At 44.3% G+C, this 21,090-nt stretch overlaps 1 protein-coding gene and 1 long non-coding RNA gene across 5 annotated transcripts in view; one reads left to right on the top strand and one right to left on the bottom strand.

The window, feature by feature from the left end:
- Positions 1 to 484: 484 nt before the first annotated feature.
- Positions 485 to 9,743, bottom strand: LOC127044172 (uncharacterized). Of its 2 annotated transcripts, XM_050938720.1 has the most exons (3): positions 9,392 to 9,743; positions 8,959 to 9,111; positions 485 to 5,251 (listed from the first exon to the last, which is right to left on the bottom strand). In XM_050938720.1, the coding sequence occupies exons 1-3, from the start codon at positions 9,448 to 9,450 to the stop codon at positions 4,585 to 4,587; spliced, it is 879 nt and encodes a 292-aa protein (XP_050794677.1). In that variant the 5' UTR covers positions 9,451 to 9,743; the 3' UTR covers positions 485 to 4,584. The 2 variants fall into 2 exon arrangements, 1 of the variants encoding a protein (XP_050794677.1); XR_007772415.1 differs by lacking the exon at positions 485 to 5,251 and having other exon boundaries at positions 8,964 to 9,111; positions 9,215 to 9,743.
- The window catches only part of LOC127044218 (uncharacterized), a 25,980-nt gene continuing 14,011 nt past the window's right edge, over positions 9,122 to 21,090 (top strand). For 2 of the 3 annotated variants that reach the window (XR_007772425.1, XR_007772427.1), the window contains exon 1: positions 12,022 to 12,557. This is a non-coding gene — a long non-coding RNA (uncharacterized LOC127044218). Of the gene's footprint in view, positions 9,245 to 12,021; positions 12,558 to 21,090 lie in introns of those variants that run through there. The other variant, XR_007772426.1, reaches the window with a different exon arrangement.

Raw genomic sequence — 21,090 nt, 5'->3', positions numbered from 1 at the left:
AGATGACAATGAAGTGACCGTATTATTCAATCTGGTTCTTAACTGGCAAGTTAAGAGAACCAGTAATTATCTGTTTGTCATCTCTACCCACGACTGATGGTTAAAGCACAGTGGAAGGATGCATTAAAGGGTAAGGTGGGTGTTATAATTTGCATTCACTACTTCAGTAGTTTTTGGTTTTTGTTCCTGTAAAGATCAAAAGATGCTCTTGTGCCATTCCAGACACTGGTCTTGTATTAATCTCAGTGGAATAAATGGACGAGGAGATTCAAAGGTTTTAACAGGGTGCTGTCACTGTATATTGCCAATGTTCCTCAGAATCAACAAATTTGATATAGAAAAGTCCTATTAGGTCACCTAGTCTTTCTCCATCCAGTACAGTAGTGTTCCCTACAGTGTATTTCCTAATGATTGATAGATTCATGGTATAAATCAGGGCTGGCTCCAGCTTTTTTGCCACCCCAAGCTGCAAAGAGAGGAGAAAAAAAAAAGGCGCAATCTGCGGCAGTTCAACGGCTGCTTTAACGTGCTGCTTCATTCTTTGGTGGCAATTTGGCGATCGGTCCTTCCCTCCGAGAGGGACTGAGGGACCTGCCGCTGAAGACCCGGACGTGCCGCCCCCTTCCACAGGCCACCCCAAGCACCAGCTTGCTGCGCTGGTGCCTGGAGCCGGCCCTGCTATCAATGGCACAGTATACTAGCACTTGATGTGTGTTGTTAATATCAGGCATATTAGAACTGGGTAAGTAAAATAAGCAGATTAGGATTTGCAGAACTCTGAGCCAAACTATATTAGATTCATATGTAAAGCTCCCCTTGACTTCAGTCTCTGTCTCTCATGCACATATGGCATCTGCAGAGCAACATTCTGTAGACACAGCTGTAGGTCTATAAGCCATTTCAAGGCCCACTGTGATGTTTTAGATAGCAACCATTTCACCTTTGAATCCATATTTGGGACATTATGTTATGCTATATTCAGTGGTTTGGATGTTCTCACCGTAGTGCATGAAGGGGAATCTTTGATTTTCCACTTGTGCATCAAGTAGCCTCATCTTACATGGTTTATTTGGATGCAGTTCAGTGTGGTCCAAAGTCTGTGTGGCAGGTCAAAACTATGAGGACAGTTTGGTGGGTCAGTGATAATGTGCTTGTTTATAATGAGGGATGGTGTCCAAACACTTCGCCAGTCACTGGCCTGATCCAGAGACATGAGGAGACATAGTGGTTTTTGCAATTTCAGGCATTGTTGAGGTATGTTGTCCACAGTCTGCCAAATGGGAAGTTCTTTGGTGTATTTAAGTTCTCATGCTGTAGCTATATCTCGACAGATAGCTGGAGGTTCACTGTTTGCTAATACAGAAATCCACAGTAGAGGTGTTGATTTTTAAAGTTCCCATGATGATTCTCATGGTCTGAGTCAGTTGGTATGGCAGCTTGCCCACCCCAGTGCACAGTACTCCACAATTGAGTACAAAGGGCCACAGCCAATGTTCGTAACTACAGGTTAGTTGATCTCTAGCTTGTTCTTGCTAACTTTTGAATAACGTTGACATGAATCTTCTCTTTGGAGGCTACTTACCTGAGGTAGTCATGAAAGATGAGGGTGTGGTCAAGACTGACAGTGCAATGTGTTGGCTTTGGGTCATAACACAGTTTCACCACAAAACTCAACAGTTAGAGTGTTTTGTGCAGTTCTGATGTCAAGGTGGAAAGCAGAGAACACTGATTTGCTTGTATTTGGTCTCAGCCACCACTTTTGGAACCATGCCTCCATGATCTGAAGGTCAGATGTATGGGTCACATTAAGTTCTTTAACTGAATACAGGCCTGAGTTGCGAGTGCCAGATCAGGAGCATAAACAAACTTCTGTACTATCATTTCAGGCATATCACTCATGTAGACATTGAAGCGTGTCAAAGTGAGTACGGAGCCTTGTAGTAGCCCATTACTTAAAGTGTGCACTAGCTGGTTTGACCTCCAAGGCATATGCATATATTTTGGCCACTTTGCATGTGTTCAGCAGCCAGAGACTCTGTGCACAGGGGAATACTTTGGCCAGTTTTGGTAGCAGTCTGTCCTTCCAGATTGTGTCATATGCCTCTGACTGGTCGATGAAAGCAGTACCAGACTTGAGTTTTCATTGGAATCCAACCTCAGTGTTTGTAGTGAGGGCTAGGACCTTGTCACAGCAACTTCTGTGTGGCTGGACACCAGCTTGATCGTTGGGTGAGCTGGTGTCCACAGAGGGCCCAATTCAGTTCAGCATCATATACTCCATCACCTTGTAGGTGGTGCTTAAGAGAGAGCTTGGCCTTTTACTAGAAGGGTCATCTGCAGATTTTCCAGGCTTTAGGAGTGCAACGACCCTGGCTTCTCTCCACAGATGGGGGATTTCACCAGTCTCCAGATGTTGGTGAAAATCTGCACATCCATTTCCATGCCAGAAGCCCCAGGTTATATAGGAACTCTAGATACATGACTTCAATAGGAGTTGTACGCATGTATCAGCACTTAGAATTCAGCTCCTAGAGTTTCCATGCCTCCTCAGAGGTAGATCTCTAGATCTGTATCTAAAAACATAGATACTCAATTTACACTACTGAAATAGGCATGTCGCAGGCTGCTTGGCTTAAACTGATTAGTAGAAACCAAGCACCTCACTGTAGTTTGCACAACACTTAATAGTTCCTTTAGTGCCTTGTAATAGCACTTCTGAGCTTGAAGTGTGATTATGCCTCTTACAGCAGCAGTCATTGAGCTGCTTTGGCTGAGTGCCCCAGAACTGTTTGTGCCATGATGAGCACAGTAGTGTAAAAGGCTCACCAAGAATGGCCCAAAAAGCAAACAGAATGCAAAAAATCTTTGCTCATATATGATCTACTATTTGTAGCTTTGCTCAGATAAAGAAAACAGCTGTAGCCGCAAATCAGGTGACTTAATAAGTCAATACACTTTCAGCATATTTCCCTTTGAGGCTTTTACTGAATAGTAGACAAAGAATGTCTGATCAGATTATTTTTGTTTGCAGTGTTGTAGCTTTGTTGGTCCCAGGATACGAGAGAGACATGGTAGATGTAGGCTAATAAAAGATATTACCTCCCCTATCTTGTCTCAGATTATTTTTATAAGGGACAGAGAAAAAGTGAATAAACAAACTGGATTTGACCATAATTCACTGATGACCTGAGGTACAAAATTTAAGTATTTCTGACCTTACATATAGTTACCACAGAAAAACTTCTGGTCCTGGTTCAAGTCTGTGTGTATCCTTACTGTTTTGTTCTCTTTTAAAGAATCCTGTGGCACCTTAAAGACTAACAGATGTATTGGAGCTTCACCTTTTGTGGGTGAATACCTACTTCGTCAGACGCATGTAATGGAAATTTCCAGAGGCAGGTATAAATATGTAGGCAAGAATCAGTCTGGAGATAACGAGGTTAGTTCAGTCAAGGAGGGTGAGGCCCTCTTCTGGCAGTTGAGGTGTGAACACCAAGGGAGGAGAAACTGGTTTTGTAGTTGGCTAGCCATTCAGTCTTTGTTTAATCCTGATCTGATGGTGTCAAATTTGCAAATGAACTGAAGCTCAGCAGTTTCTCTTTGAAGTCTGGTCCTGAAGTCTTTTTACAGTAAGATGGCTACCTTTACATCTGCTATTCTGTGGCCAGGGAGGTAGAAGTGTTCTCCTACAGGTTTTTGTATGTTGCCATTCCTAATATCTGACTTGTGTCCATACATCCTTTTACGTAGGGACTGTCCAGTTTGGCCGATGTACATAGCAGAGGGGCATTGCTGGCACATGATGGCGTATATAACATTGGTGGATGTGCAGGTGAATGAACCGGTGATGTTGTAGCTGATCTTGTTAGGTCCTGTGATGGGGTCACTGATTTAGATATGTGGGCAGAGTTGGCATTGAGGTTTGTTGCATGGATTGGTTCCTGAGTAAGAGTTGTTATGGTGCAGTGTTTGGTTGCTGGTGAGACTATGCTTAAGGTTGGCAGGTCGTCCGTGGGTGAGGACTGGCCAGCCTCCCAAGGCCTGTAAAAGCGAGGTATCGTTGTCCAGGATGGGTTGTAGATCCCTGATGATGCGTTGGAGGGGTTTTAGCTGGGGACTGTATGTGATCGCCAGTGGAGTCGTGTTGGTTTCTTTCTTGGGTTTGTCTTGCAGTAGGAGGCTTCTGGGTACACGTCTGGCTCTGTTGATCTGTTTCTTTATTTCCTTGTGCGGGTATTGTAGTTTTGAGAATGCTCGGTGAAGATTTTGTAGGTGTTGGTCTCTGTCTGAGGGGTTGGAGCAGATGCGGTTGTACCTCAGTGCATGGCTGTAGACAATGGCTCGTGTGGTGTGCCCGGGATGGAAGCTGGAGGCATGAAGGTAGGCACAGCAATCAGTGGGTTTTCGGTATAGGGTGGTGTTAACGTGACCATCACTTATTTGTACTGTGGTGTCTAGGAAGTGGACCTCCCATGTAGATTGGTCCAGGCTGAGGTTGATGGTGGGGTGGAAGCTGTTGAAATCGTGGTGGAATTCTTCCAGAGTCTACTTCCCATGGGTCCAGATGACGAAGATGTTGTCAATCTAGCATAGGAAGAAAAAGGGCGTGAGTGGATGAGAGCTGAGGAAGCGTTGTTCCAGGTCAGCCGTAAAAATGTTGGCATGTTGTGAGGCCATGTGGGTGCCCATGGTGGTGTCACTGGTCTGGAGGTATATATTGTCACCAAACTTGAAATAATTGTGTGTGAGGATAAAGTCACAATGCTCAGCAACAAGTTGTGCTGTGTCATCATCAGGGATACTGTTCCTGACAGCTTGTATTCCATCTGTGTGTGGGATGTTTGTGTAGAGAGCCTCTACATCCATGGTGGCTAGGATGGTGTTTTCTGGAAGGTCACCAATGCATTGTAGTTTTCTCAGGAAATCAGTGGTGTCACGGAGATAGCTGGGAGTGCTGGTGGCATAGGGTCTGAGTAGAGAGTCCACATATCCAGACAGACCTTCAGTGAGAGTGCCAATTCCAGAGATGATGGGACGTCCAGGATTTCCAGGCTTGTGGATCTTGGGTAGTAGAGAGAATAACCCCGGTAGGGGCTGTAAGGGTGTGTTGATTTGTTCTTGTGTTAGTGTAGGGAATGTCCTGAGTAGATGGTGCAGTTTCTTAGTATATTCCTCAGTGGGATCTGAAGAAAGTGGCCTGTAGAATTCTGTATTGGAGAGTTGTCTGGCAGCCTCCTTCTGGTAGTCAGACCTGTTCATGATGACAACAGCACCTCCTTTATCAGCCTCTTTGATTTATAATGTCAAGGTTGTTTCTGAGGCTGTGGATGAGTTTGAGTTCTGCCATTGTTCTCTCCAGACAGGAGCAGTGGAAGCTCCCAAAAAAGTGGTATGTACTCAGGGAGGCTAGCCCCTTCCACCACTTGCACTGTTGTGGCTAGTGCTCTAAAAATAGAGCTAGCACAGGCATGTCTCCTTGGGCTTGGATTCACACACACACACACACTGCTTGAAGTGTAGATATATCCTAAGAGGCACAACTGAGAAGCTGCCCATTGAGTTATATGGGACAACTGGAAGAGAGATTCTGCCCTTAGAAAATAATTTATCTGAGAGTTGTCAACTGTTTAGAAATATTGTATTTGTCTCTGTTTCGGTGACATTGCTATTGTCTCTTTCAATAAAGCTTCCGTTTTAATGATGCTTCCCAGCAGCAGAACTAGTCTGATGATGCAGAGAAGGCCTTTGGCATTTGGAAGTATTGAAGTGTCAAATGTGTAAGGTAAGTTTTTTTTAAAAGGGGCTTAGAGGTGGCTTCCTGTATGGTGTTGGCATAGTGTAAGGTGAAGAGCTGAATGCTGTAGGGAGGGTATGAGGCGCAAAAAGCGGTAATGTGGTAAGGGAACAGAGCTGGGTACTGTGGTAAAGAGCCACTTTTAAAGCAAATACTTATGCTAAATCCAGTAACTAGAATTACCTAAGATACAGCCCTCTTTTTGGCAGATCTTCACAGCAGCATAAATCCACAGGGAGGTTTCCCTAGTATCTGCAAATTCAGCTCCATTAGGCTTAATCCCCTTAGTGAGAATTACGAACCTCCCACATCTGGAGTTCAAGAGTAAGTGAACAGGCCTGATAACTGGGAGCTGCAGATAGCTAGCTCCACTAGGGCTGAGCAAACACTGTAGAGAGAGGACTGGAAAACCACTCAGTGCTTTAACACAACACAATAGGCTAATGCTGCAGGCAACTATCCATCTTTAACTCCCGCTCACCTACGAGAGGCAAGCTGTATACTAAGGTAGAGGTAAGGGAAAAAGCAGTTCGGAGCTAATAAAAAGTCAAAGAAAGCATCACAATGTGTGCTCGTAAAAGATTAACACAAGGAAACATGTGACATGAGACATCCTCTTATCTCCTGGGAACTCATATGCTCTAACTTGTGTAAATAGAAGGGGAGGAAATTCCACAGAAACAAACCTAGGTGCTGGAACTAGGGGTGCTGGGGGTGGACTGCTGCACCCCCAGGCTTGAAGTGGTTTCTACCATATACAGGGTTCACAGTTTGGTTCAATGGCTCTCAGCAGCCCCACTATACAAATTGTTCCAGCGTCCATGGAAACAAATGAGGTAAACACTGGAGGTGTGAGAAGAAATGTAAATCAAAGATTCATTGAGCATGCCAATGAATGGTCTTTAATAGGAAAAGCTTGGAGTAGAGCAATAAGCCACGACAGGGTGTGTATTACTCAGTGACAGGTGCGCACTGCACAGCCCTCGAAGAGGTGCACCAATAGCCTACCTATGTATGCCCTGCTGTGTCCTATTACAATCAGAATCTTTAATATTACATTTAATGTGAAAAAGGCTTTTGAAAGTCCAGTTGTGGGAGGTTTTACACAGCAGTAACTTTCCCTAGGCAGAATAGTCTCTAGCAGAAGGCCATGAGCAAAAGTCATTAACCAACCCTCTTTCTTGACTATTTAGACTCTATTAATCCGTTATCACTTTTAACCACCTGGGCCATATGGAGTCTGGCTGCATGGCCAGCAGCAGTTTGTGGCCCAGAACCTATTTTCAACTCATTTGCCGAAAACAAAATCATGTGGCCACAAGACTGAAAACAGCTGCCTACAGAATATCTGGGATGATGGGAAAAGGGGGCAGATGAAAACTATAACTTTTATCCTTTCTCCTGTAACAGTTCTCCTTTCTCCACTTCCTCTTCCCATTGGGCACCCTCCACCTTTCTCTTTCTGCCTTCCCCTCTGTCCACATAGTGGCGTTTAACTAAAAAGCAGGCTGTCGGCTTCCTGATGCTGCTGAGGTGAGGGGGCGGAGGCCTTAGTTTGCCTTAAGTGCTGCAGCGGAAGAAGATCTGTCAGTGGAGCCTCAGAGGAAACCAATGCTTCCCCCTGCAGCTCAGCCACTGAGCTTATCATTGCCTGGATGCACCTACGCTGGGGAAAGGGAGGGAATGAAAAAGGAAGGAGAGAAGAAGCCCACGCAAAACCTGGAGACTAGGGGCTGGAAGAGAGAGAGCCATTTTAAAAGTGGGAGGGCAATGGGGGTGTGTGTGAATGGGGCAGAGAGGAGCAAGTGGTGGCAGGGTACTAGGGGGAAGAGGCGTCACAGGGGCAGGGCCTTGGGGAAGGGGCGGTACAAGGGCAGGGGCTTGGAGAGAAGGGGCAGCATGAGGGTGGGGCTTCGGGGTAGAAGGTGGGGTCACTGTTCAGGCACCCATACTCCCTCCCCAGCCTGTGCTAGCTCTATTTTTAGAGCACTAGCTGGATCAAAGTGTAGCTACAACAGCGCAAGTGGTGGAAGGGGCTAGCCTTCCTGAGTACATACCATTTTTTGGGAGCTTCCACTGCTCCTGTCTGTAGAGAGGGGCAGACATGAGGAGAGAATACAGACTTTGGAGGCAGCAGTGTGGCCCAAAAGAGACACAAGAATCATTAAGATGCTGTCCAAGACACTATGCATGTGCTCTGGCAGTTAGCCCCTCCCGCCGTTCACCCCACCATGACTACACGCTATTTTCAGCATGCTAACTCGATCAGAGCTAGTGCTGGTACAGCTTCTCAAGCTGGGAATAACACACAGCTCAAAGTATAGGCATAGCACAGACCTTGCAACCCTGAGCAATGTGGTAGCTGAGGTGACTTTTAAGATACCTTGGTGCCCTCCTGATTCTGGGCTGTTCCAGGAGCTGGAGAGGCCCCCAACATAATTCTGACAGCCCAGGCTACCTGCTTAAGTTATGGCAGTCTCCCTGAGCTGCCCTATGGGCCGCTGCCCTATGGGCCACAGCCCTGCCCAGAGTCTCCGTGGCAGTGTGCGCTGCAGCCATGGTCCTGACACAATCCTCCTGCCTCCAGCTCTGTAGTGCAGGTACCAGGGGAATTCTTTCCCAGACAGATATGGGGCTTTTAGGGACCCTTTATGCCACTCTGGCCCTTTTATGTGATGTAAAGAAGCCAGAGCAGGGATTAGGATCACCCGAAGGGACAACCAGGAGCAAGATACTGTTACCCTGAGTAAGGGTGGCAGAACTGGGCTATAAATAAGCAAGTATTCCAATATAGAAGACAGCTTTCTGTCTATCTAAGACTTCGGTTCTCAACTGTCCATGGAGTAATTGCTAGTGGTCTGTGGAGAGCTGGCTGGTCAATTTACATGAATTCTCTTTCTTATTTCCATCTGCTAAATTACATTATCAGAAGATAAAAATACATTAAAATCCTTCCTAATATTAATTTCCATGCAAGCAATTGCTTTAGTTGCCACGGGGATGTTATGTACATTAACAGGAATTGAGGTGGTCTATGCAACTGCAAATTGGAGGGAAAGTGTCCCCAAGAAAATCTGTTAAGATGTTACCCATAGTATGAAAAAATAAGAGAACCTCTGGTATAAGATATCCTACCCAATTTTTAAATTTATTTTCAAACATACCTCCATGAGTCAGGTTTTTTATTTTTGCATAATAATGCTTGTAGTTGCTCAGATTCAGTGGTGCAGACATTTTTCCATGTGTGTTGATCCACGGACTCCCAGCTTATCAGTAAAAAGCTCTGACGTTTGAAGCTGGGTCCCAGATTAAATGATCTAAAACAGAAAATAAATTTTAGGCTCTAAGGAAAAAGACAGAATCTATTTTAATTAAATGCCTAGGGTTTTCCTCTAAAACCAAGAAGAAAATGTGGAATACCTGATCAAAAAGAAATGTTTTTAAGGAAATGTAAGTATAATAGCACATTGTACCAAATTATTTCCTCTACACAGAATAAGGCTGAAACTTTTTTATTGGGGGTGATTAATTTGGGGGAATTAAAAAGAAGCTTCTTATAAATCAGAACTATTACATGAAATGAAGAACTATTCCTACTCATTTAAATGTAGCTCATTATGAATAATATTGACGGTCTCATTGTACAGGAAATGCATTTCAGTCCATGGACGGCATTGTGACAATTACTATGAACACTGAAGCATTCTGACATCAGCATAGCTGTAGCAAAGAGAGGCACCTCCATTTGTATGTGAAGGAATGTTAAATGTACTTCTGGCTAAGACAGATAAGGCAGTCAATTTAGGATGGGTTTTTAAGTAGCTCTAAATACGATTCATCTTTTAAATGTAGATTTATTTTAAGCTCAAGGTGCAGCAAACCATAGCTTACATGTCAAAGTCATAGCAATTTTCTGTAATTTCTCATTTTGCTTTGGAGGCAGCAAATGATGGTAAGTGAAAATCAAAATGCTTACATAGTTACCTATTAAAAGGAAGTTATCATTTCTGATCTAATATCTAGGTTTGGCACAATTTGCTCTTTGCATGAAAGGGGCTTATCTTGTCAAGAAGGGTCTTAGCATCTGGTCTATTAACATTCAGTCGGTGATGTTTATTTTCTGTTTTAAATTGTGATTCAGTCTTCACAACACAGTTGGGGGGGGATGAGTAATTGTGGATACGCTTCTCTGAAAAATAATCTGAGACACTAACTCTGAGGTAGGATAAATCAGAATCGCAAAAGGTGGGGGGGGGGAAAAGGTGAAATCCCTGCTTGAGTCTACCATGGTGATGCTTAAAAGAAATCTTTTTTGTTAGGAATGGTTTTTTTAGGAAAATTTCAACATTTGGTTACAATCATAATGCAGAGATGATCATCATGGTAAAATACATACATGGATGATATCAAGCTACAATAACATTACGTATTATAACTGCATAATCTCAGTTACATTCCCTCTTTTTCCACATAAGGCAATCAAAACTAAACACAGCAATTAAAAAGATTTTTTTTTAAAGGAGAAGATCCTCTTGTAAGGAGGAACACTTGCCATTGCTGAACAAAAAGACAACAACAAAATGTGTCTTGAGATCTCTTAAACAGCCAGAAAGTCACACTAGGAAACATACTCAACAAATTTCATTACATTCTCCTAATTAAACTAAGATATCCCTGTGCCAAATAGGCTTTCAGCTCACATAAACTTCTGAGAGTGGCTGCCACAGTATATCCTACGTATGAGGTTTGAAAATCTGGTGAAAAACACTGATTACCTCAAGCAGATTGTTACTCCAATGCATAATATTTGGCACTGTAGGCTGTTTCCACAGTTAAAGTTTTCAGCAGCAATCACTTCTCTCACCAATGCCACTTTAGGGTATGTCTTTGTCTACACTGCAATTAAAAACCAACAGCTAGCCCATGCCAGCTGACTCAAGCTTCTGGGGTCAAGCTAAAAGGCTGTTTAACTGCAGTGTAGATGTTCAGGCTTGGGCTGAAGCCAAAGCTCTGGGACCCTGAGAGGTGGTAGGCCCAGATTTTCAGAAGTATGTAGTAGCCTAGAGAGGCAGACAAGTGCCTTGTGAGGTTTTCTAAAGTACCTAAGTAGAGATGATTGAAAATTTTTTGTCTGAATGACTTTCTGGTAAAAATGTCCCTTTCATAAAACCAGAATCTTCAGTTTAGCAAAATATTTTGATTTTTCTGTTGAATAAATTAAAATGACAGCTCCCTGGCTGCCCCTCTCCTCGCCACCCCGCAGACCTGGGGGGTGGTGAGGAGGCCGAACTGCTGGATTCTCAGCCTCTCCACCCCAGAGCTGTGGAGCCAGGCTGCATGCCGCAGCTCTTCTTTGCTTCTCCAGCAGCTGGGCTGAAAGAATCTTTACCCATACTACTTCCTCTGATAGCTTGCTCTATAGTGAGCTCCAGACAGAGAGGCAAGGTGGTTTGTTATGAGTGAGCTTGGATTTCACCCAAAAAAAAAAAATCCCAAAAACCATGCCTTCAAGAAGAAAAATTTAGGGTTGTACGGCACCCAAAAGCCAGGAAATGCCAAAGGTAAGGCCAGTCTGCCTTCTGGCAAACATGCGTCACAGCAGCCTTCAATTATCTTATCATATACAATTTTTCAAATAATGATACCATACACTATCATAACTTTTTTTCCCTACAACCTCATGTGTAGCATTTGTAGTACGGGGCACTACACTGTATAAGGCAGTTGCAGCATAACCATAGCCTGAGCCAACCCAGGGGTGCCAACACTAACCTTAGCTTGATCCCACAAACTGGCACTAATACCTAATCCTTGCCTGTGCCTACTAACTTAAACCATAGCCTGAGCTCAGCTGGTGTCACATCTGAGCCAAACAGCCAGCTGTCTATCCCCAGGCCCATGAGCTAGCCCCAAATTTAGCCCTATTAAGCCAGTCAAGATATTAACCTAAACCCATAAACCAGTGCAAACCATAATCCTAGTCCAGGGCCACAAATTTTCCCCATGCTAACCTTCACCTAGACTCACAAACCAGAACAATCCAGATTCTAGCCCAAACCTAGAATGGGACCTGACCCCACTGTGACACTACACCCCATATTCATCATAGTAATATTATTATGATATGATTATGGCATAATTATGATGCATTTTGTGAAAGATGGGTCATGTAAGATGTTATTGGAAAAGTTATGATTTACTGAATATGATTATCCTATTTGAATGCATGTATCATTTTTGTATCTGAAGTTATAAATATTGACTATGTATCTGTATTTCAAATGTGGTTAAATCTGGGTGACAGCCACTAAGCAAAATGCTTCCAGCCTAGACAACTGGTTGTGAAGGGTCTATTCAGGGTAACGGGCCATTCAGAAAAACAGTAGGCTTTAGGAGAAGCTTATCCCCCACCTGGTTAGTCTTCCTGAGAATGCTCCAGACTGCAAGTAATGGCTGCTATGACTCAGCAGGTAATGTAAGGACATGTGACCAGACCACATGACATTGATCTCTATTTTGGGTACCTGTATTTTTCCACAAATTGCCTGGGAACTGTTTTTGAAACAAAGGGTTCCCGCCATAAGGAAAACCTATATAAGGCAGGAAGTGACCATCATCTGTGGTTCTTCACTCCCCCACAACTCAACACCTTAGAAAAGCTCCAAAAGAAAAGGACTTGAAATGGGAGTAGGGAGCCCAGGCTGCAAAGCAAGTCCAGCTTGTGCCTTAAGAATCTGAAAGCCTGCTTGTATCATCAGTCAGGGTGAGAAACTGCTAATTCATATTCAATCTTTCTAGTATTTTAGGCTTAGTTTGTGATTTTGTTTATTTACTAGATAATCTGCTTTGATCTGTTTGCTATGACTTATAATTACTTAAAATCTCTCTTTTTGTAGTTAACAAACTTGGTTTTGCTTTATCTAAACCAGTATGCCTTGGAGTAAAGTGTCTGGGGGAAAAATCTCAACTTGGTTAACACAAGCGTATTGTGCATATCCTTCCCACATCGAGGGGAGGGTGAATTTTATGAGTTTATGTTGTACAGATCCCTGTGCAGTGCAAAACGGCACAATTTTGGGTTTATACCCAGCCAGGGTCCAGGGTGGAGGAGCTGGGAAATTGGCTGTTGTCTCCTGCCTGACTTTGAGTAAGGCACTCAAGTAACTTAGTTTGGGTGTGTAGCACCACCTGGTGTCATGTTGAGTGACCACAGGACCTGAAGTGGCTGTGAGTCACCAACAGAGCAGTGTGGGAAAGGCCAGGCCAGCTGGGAGGTTAAAGGGGTGCAGCAGTTCCCATGGCTCACAAACTGCACCCCAAGGGTGACAACCTGTCACACCCACCCTCACCTCTAACCCTCAAAATGGTCCATATCCTAACATGATTCAATGAACTGGCACCAAAACTAACCCTAGTTTGATTTCACAACTCAGCCGCAACATTTACCTGAGTCCAACCCCACTAGCCGGTGCCAAACCTAATCCTAACCCCAGGCCACAAACTGGGACCAATACTATCTATAACCTGAACCTATGACCTAACATTAAGCCCAACCCTTGGGCCTTGGCTTCGGTGAATACTGTGTTCAGTCTATGGGCTCAAGCTCAGGCTAGCATAGGGTAAATTCACAGTCTCATGCTCAGACTGAAGCTAGTGTCAGTTCATAGACGCAGTTTAGGCTAAGGAATGGGCATGTGGTAGAACTGGATGTGGATCAGGTTAGGAAAGGATACAGCTGCAAGTTTCGGCTAGGTAAGGTATGGAGCAATTTCTTGGGCTGGTGTAGAGGTGATGGTGGTTGCACACTCCCAGGCTGGGGTTTGTTCTCAGAGTGGCTTGGGGGTTCTAGCTAGAAGCAGGCCTATATGAGAAGCAACCGCATGGATCTGAAATAGTTTTAGCGACTGCATGTATGAGCAGGAAATACAAGATATATAATACTTGCCTCCATTTGGAACTTCATATTTTTAATTTCTTTAATCAAAAAATATATAAAGCTTATGCAGGGAGTGTGCTGTGACCACTGCTTACCCTACTGATCATAACCATTTTATTGTTACCTTGTGCTTCCTCCACCACCATCTGGTTTCTTAGATTGCAATGCTCTTTGGTGCAGGGACCATCTTTTTGTTCTGTATTTCTACAGTGCTGAGCACAATAGAGCTCTCTTTCACGACTGGGGGCTACCACTATATAAATAAATAAATATTAGTCACGCAGCCCAGCAATAAAATACAGCTGATTAATATGTATTGCACTATTTTTTTGCATAAGCAAGTTCCATTCTAAATATTTTCACACACATTGTGTTCTGAACCAGTAGAACAAAGTAAGGAATATTTGTAATTTACATTAGTAACTTGTATTAAGGTATCTGTGGAGTATTTATTAATAGATCATTATTAAATATTAAAACTGAGCAACCAGACTTGACATAGTTTGAATTATGGTGTAATAATTCAGAGTTTGTGAATTACCACATGTTATCCAGTCATTGGTTTCTGAACTCAAAGGAGTATCACAAATCCAGGTGACATCCCTACATGATAGATTTTGCAGTTAGATTTCTAATTTAGCTGAAAGCCATGTAAAAATTCATGTAGCAGACAGCTAGCTACCTGTTGGTATCCTAGCTAATCAGCTTTACACATAAAATTTTCCAGCTACTGTAAAACTGGCATCATTTTGGTTTACAAAATGGTCTTGAGATCAACATGTTTCAGATCATCGCATATGACGATTTTCAGGGTTTAGACCACTCACTTTGTGTCAGACCATGTCTCTTTTCAGGGATTTGCCATCGTACACATGGAAGGCATATATCAGAGATCTGGACAGTGGCAGAATAATAGCCCCTATTACAGTGTTTAAGTTATTCCTATTTCTGGATATACATGGGTAGTTCTGAAGACAGATTTGTCAAAGAGAATGAAATTGTAGAATATGCACTGGGTTTAATTTTTAGAAATCACACAAATTTAAAAAGCCTTGCAGCATATCTCTGGAATACTATGATCACATTCAAGGACCAGTAAAAATTGTAATAATTTTGTAGAATAATTTAGCTTTTCACAGATGAGAATTAATATATTTGCATCTCCTTTCTATCAGTAATTCCCAGGTTAGAATTCATAGACACGGATGCATTCAACAGTTTTCTGTTAAACATCCAAACTGATAGAAAGCCCACAGAAGACTGATAAAGAAACAAACCATTCCATTCTCTACAGAAGTATAATGGACAAATGTAATGTTCCTAACAGATAATAAAGAGATATTCCTAAAATCATAAGGTTGCTGTATGCTACTGAGATGATCACAGATGTAAATCATAGAATGTCAGGGTTGGAAGGGACCTCAGGAGGTCATCTAGTCTAACCCCCTGCTCAAAGCAGGACCAATCCCCAGACAAATTTTTACCCCAGGTCCCTAAATGGCCCCCTCAAGGACTGAACTCACAATGCTGGGCTTAGTAGGCCAATATTCAAACCACTGAGCTATCCCCTCCCCCCAATATCACTTTTACTATATATTTAGACACTGAGGGGCTAATTACTGCCCTAACCCTTTTAATACTTCCACATCACAGCATTAAAACAAAGGCCTTGATAAAATAAAATCAGCGCATTCAACAATATGCCCCACATAGCAGCAGCCCATAATCCAACTCATTTAGAACATAACATTGTCTATGAAAATGGGCACATATAAGAACCCACCTTTCCTTTTGTTTGATGCTCCACATCACCTGTAGCTCTGTTTACCAAGTGGTAGCGACAGCCCTTGATAAAATGCTGAGCAAATCAGAAAATTCAGAACTTATGGGAGATAAAACCAGGGATTTTCGCAAGTGCTGTTACTTTTTAGTGGGTGTGGGGTTTTCTTCCTTCTCCCAGCTGGATCACTTCCTGGCAACCTAGAGGAATGAAGATGTATCCTGGCTGCTCTGGTTCATTTGTTTAGTGTTACTCGTGCTCACATGTATCAAGTATATGGGGAGAACTCCTGTTACCAGTTCTCCAGAAAGCAAGAAGATCTTCATTCAAACTGATAGACTCCACCAAAACCTCATGTGATGCCTCACAGAGATGGATGAGACTAAAATTACAGGTTGAGCAACATAAATGTAATGGAGCCCCTCATGGCTATTTAGTGAGCCAATATAAACCTACTAATACCCCTTCCTAGTAAAAGAAAGAAGGAACTACTGAAGTTATTACTATTAATCTAAAAAAGAGAGAGAACAAATTTGATTACAGATTTTGCAGGATGATACTATTACATCAAATTCTAGACATTTGGTTAATTTAGTTCCAATATTGATCAATTGCCTTTTTTGGTGGGGAGGGAGTGTTACAGTTTTGTTTCATGGGTATCAAGTCAGTTTGGATATGGAACAGATTGCAAATTCTGCAGATGGTCTGTCATTAAGAGAGCAATTGCATGCTACAGAAAAGCCAATTGCAATTGCAATATTTAGTAATAATTTTAATACTGTTTAAGATACCAAAACATTAGCAAAAAATGTGGGTATTACAAATAAATTTCCAGTTCAAAATAAAAATGATTTAAAAGCCATTTCTTTTTCTCCTGCATACCAAGAATTTACCTAAAGATTACATAATCTCCTCTGTAATCACTGATGCTATTGCAAACACCTAAAACAGTACATGCAGTACATTCCCTTCAGTGTTATCTTTACTTATGTGACAGATGGGGCCAAGGTCCAAGGCAACAGTAAATGAGGGGCAATGTGCAATAGTCAACAGAGACATACACTAAGGTTTTTTCATTTAAATCTTTCCATTTTCATTTCAATTTGGCTCAGATGTGCATTTTATACAGCTCCCTGGATGTTCTCTGATTAATGCAACACAGTATTCAATGCATTCTCTGTTGCTGATGTTTTGACCATTAGCCAAATGTAGTGCCAGTACCACAGGCAGCCTTCAGTGGCTGTAGGCGTGTTCTTTTTGGTTTTATTTTCTTCCCTTATAGGGATTGTGCCAAAAAAGTGATGGGTGAGTGTAACATCCTAGAACAAGGATTATAATTGACTACCTGTTTTAAAAACATAGGAGTAGTAAATGTTCAAGTTATTAAAGCTAGAATTAAAATCTAACATCAGGGTACATAACCTTAATCAGGGATTGTACAACAGTGTTTAAGATCTCTTTGTATAGTCATTACAAGCAAGAAATGTAGCAATGTAAGCGAGATCATTCACATCAACCCAGGGCTTTCTTATTTAATATCATTAACTTCCATTATGCGCATGCAAGACTTGTAACTGAAAAGGCAATAATTTACTTTTAACAAAATAATTGATCGAGTTGCCTATTATATAAACACTGCTGATAATGTAGATTAATGACATATTTCAAAATGAAAACAAATTTGAAGATTGAGCCCATATCTACAGTAGTCAGTGAGACAGATTCTCCATGCTCATTTGTACTAGTGTGACGACCCAACATGCAATGCAGAAGAGAATCAGGCCCACTGAAGGATTTAGGAGGGTGACCTCATCTAGCCCTACCTGTGAACGAGGCTACTATAGTGAGTGCATGTAACTGAGAAGAAAGCAGGTGTAAACTGTGGTCCCAGAATGAAACAATGGAGGAAAACCTAAGGATCTTAGATAAATAAGTCCTTAGAAGAGACCAGGCATGATTGGTTCAGGAGCTGCCACTTCACTGTGGTGCAGGCACATTCTATCTCCATCTGCCAGGAATGTCTATGGGATGAGCCCCCATTAACTCCGTCACAACCAACAAGGCTAACACAGCAGCAGCAGCAGGACTGGGTCTAGCAGCTGCTATTTCACTGCAGCTCTGGCCCACCCCAACTGTAACAAAGATGTGACCCATCAGAGAGCCTGTTTTTTTATTTCCTGTCCCTTGTCACATGACTGGGGTCAGTCTCCACTGATTCCAGCAGCTGCTGTTTCCTCCCACCCCTTTGTATTAAAACCAAATGTAAATAAAAGATATCAGCCAAAATTCACCCCACATTAATAAAACACACAAATAGAGATGTGTAGGAGGGAGGCCAAGGGAGATGACTTGACAGATGAGACAATTCTGCCACTTATTGGACAATAACTATTGTTTGACCGGTGCAGGCAGCACCTCCACCAATAGGTGGTATTGTAGTTTTAACTTAGTGGTAAATTGTTGTCTGTTTCGATAGTGTATGTTGTCTTGGTTCAGGGGGATTAGAGAAAAGATAGTTACCTTTTCCGTAACTGGTGTTGTTCAAGATGAGTTGCTCATGTCTATTCCACAATAGATGTGCGTGCTCACCACGTACACTGGTGCCAGAAGCTTTTTCCCTAGCAGTACCCATAGGGGAGCGCCCTAGCGACCGCTGGAGTGGTGCCTTCATGGCACGGTATAAGACGTGCTGTGCGCTCCCCCACCCTCATTTCCTTCTTGCCAGACAACTCCAACAGAGGGGAAGGAGGGCAGGATGTGGAATGGACATGAGCAACACATCTTGAAGAACTCCAGTTACAGAAAAGGTAACTGTCTTTTCTTCTTCGAGTGATTGCTCATGTGTAGTCCACAATAGGTGATTCCAAGCAGTATGTGTTGGCGGTGGGTAGGAGTTCACAAGCTCTCAGGATGGAGAATGGCCCTGCTGAACCTAGCATCCTCCCTGGTCTGAGAGACAATCACATAATGCAAGGCGAACATGTGAACTGAAGACCATGTGGCAGCCCTACAAATGTCCTGAATGGGGATGTGGGCCAAAAAAGCAGCTGACAAGGCCAGCGCTCAAGTTGAGTGTGCCCTCACAATCGGTGGTGGAGGGATTCCCGCCACATCATGACAGGTACAGATGCATAAGGTGATCCAGTTGGAGAGCCACTGAGTGGAGATTGGATGACCTTTCATGCGCTCAGCCGAGGCAATGAACAGTTGCGAGGACTTTCTGAATGACTTAGTCCGCTCCAGATAAAAAGCCAGAGCCTGTTGCATATCCAGTGTGTGGAGGCGGTGCTCCTCACTGGACACATGGCGCTTGGGGCAGAGGATCAGCAGAAAAAAGTCCTGACCCATGTGATAGGTGGAGACCACCTTCGAGAGGAATGAAGGGTGTGAGTAGAGCTGGACCTTATCTTTATGAAACACCATATATAGGGGCTCAGAGGTCAGGGCCCTGAGTTCCAAGACCTGCCTAGCCGACGTGATCGCAACCATGAAAGCCGTCTTCCATGAGAGGTTTGACCAGGAGCACATGGCTAGTGGCTCAAATAGGGGCCCCGTGAGACAGACCAACAGCAGGTTTAGGTCCCACTGTGGGACTGGGGGCCTAACATATGGGAAGAGACGTTCTAGCCCCTTAAGGAATCAGCCAGTCATAGTATGGGAAAATACTGTGTGTGGCCCTGCACACTGGCGGATGGAAGACCAATATGGTCGCCAAGTGCACCTTGACTGACGAGGGCGCCAGGCCCTGGGCTCTAAGGTGAAGGAGGTAGTCCAGAATCAGCTGGATCAGGGTGGCCACCAGGGAAATGCCCCACTCGTCTGCCCGTCTGGAAAACCAAGACCACTTTGCCAAGTAGGCTCAGCACGTGGAGGTCCACCTGCTTTCCAGGACATGCTGAACCTCCTCCGAGCACGTCCTTTCCTCCCTACCTAACCATTGAGCAGCCACACCTTGAGATGGAGTTCTGCTAGGTTGGAGTGGAGGAGGCGGCCCTGGTCTTGGAAGAGCAGGTCCAGGCCGGACGGCAAGATGGAAGGCCTGTAGGCAGATGTCATGGGCTATACAAAAGTTCCACAGCTTGAGGGTTTCATGGCAGAAGACAGAGGATTGGGCCCCGCCTTGCCTGTTGATGTAGAACATCAAGGCTGTGTTGTCCGTGAGGACCCTGACTACCTTGCCCTCCAGGTGCGAGCGGAAGGCCATGCATGCCAGCCATACCACCCTGAGCTCCTTGACGTTTATGTGGAGAGTCATATCCTGAGCCGACCATAGACCAGGGGACCTTGGGTCTGAACATTCCCCAACATGGGCCCCTATTCCAGGTCTAACGCATCGGACACCAGCTCCAGTGATGGGACCCTGCCCCTGAACTGGACCCCTTGGAGCATGTTTCTTGAGGAGGGCCACCACTGTACAGAAGTGATCACTGGTTCAGGAACCGTGAGGACTTTGTCCATCCTGTCCCTGGCCTGGGAGAACTCTGAGGCCAACCAGAGCTGGAGGGGCCTTATCCTGAGTCTGGCATGATGGACCACATACGTGCATGCTGACATGTGACCCAAGAGTTGGAGGCACACTCTGGCAGTTGTCACCGGAAACCTTGTGACCATGTCGATAAGCCCCTTCAGGATCTCGACCTGTCTGGTGGGAGGGAGGCTCTGGCTGACGAGGCATTCAGGACTGCCCCGATAAACTCTATGTGTTGTACCAGGACTAACGTGGACTTGGTGCTGTTTACCAACAAGCCCAAAGTGGTGCACGTGGACAGAAGGAGCACCACATGATCCCGCACCTGTGACTGGGAGCTGCCCTTGACCAACCAGTCATCCAGATAGTGGAAGATCTGGACCCCCCCAGTGCCCGAGGTAGGCCGCCAGCACCAACATACATTTTGTGTGCCAATGGATGGGCCAAATAGGAGGATCGTAAATTGGTAGTGTTCCTGCCCCACTGTGAAATGGAGGCAGCATCTGTGCCCCTTGAATATGTGAATGTGGAAGTACATGTCCTGCAGATCGAGAGTGGCATACCAGTCCCCGGGATCCAGGGAGGGGAGGATGGAGGCCAGGGAGACCATGCGAAACTGGTTCAGTCCTTGCAGGTCCAAGATAAGCCTGAGCCATCCTTTGGCCTTTGGGATATGGAAATAGCAGGAATAGTACCCCTTGCCTTTGAACTCCCCGGTACTGCTTCCACCACTCCTAGGCCCACCTCCTGCTTGAGCAGAGCCTCGTGTGAGAGGTCCCGCAGGAGGGACGGGATGGAGGGTGGTTGGATGGAGAGGAAGTAAACTGGAGGGTGTAGCCCCTGGAGATGGTGTTGAGGACCCTTCGGCCCAAGGTCAGCCACAACCGCTTCGGGAGGAAAGCACACAACTGATTGGAGAAGGGAAGCTTTATTGAGGGTGGATCCCTGATGAAGACTGGCAGGGAGCCCCCAAGTATCTCGTCAAAACTGCCTTTTCCCTGCTTGCTTGCCCTTGGAGGACCAAGGCTGGGGGGCAGGCCAAGACTGACTCTGTGGGCACCTTTTATAGTCCTGCATCTTCTTATAAGTGGTCTCGTATTTTGACTGAGTGG

Source organism: Gopherus flavomarginatus, chromosome 2 (genome assembly GCF_025201925.1).
Source record: "Gopherus flavomarginatus isolate rGopFla2 chromosome 2, rGopFla2.mat.asm, whole genome shotgun sequence".
Taxonomy (NCBI): domain Eukaryota; kingdom Metazoa; phylum Chordata; order Testudines; family Testudinidae; genus Gopherus; species Gopherus flavomarginatus.
Note: the sequence above shows the minus strand (reverse complement) of the source record. Positions and strands in the feature narration are given on the sequence as shown.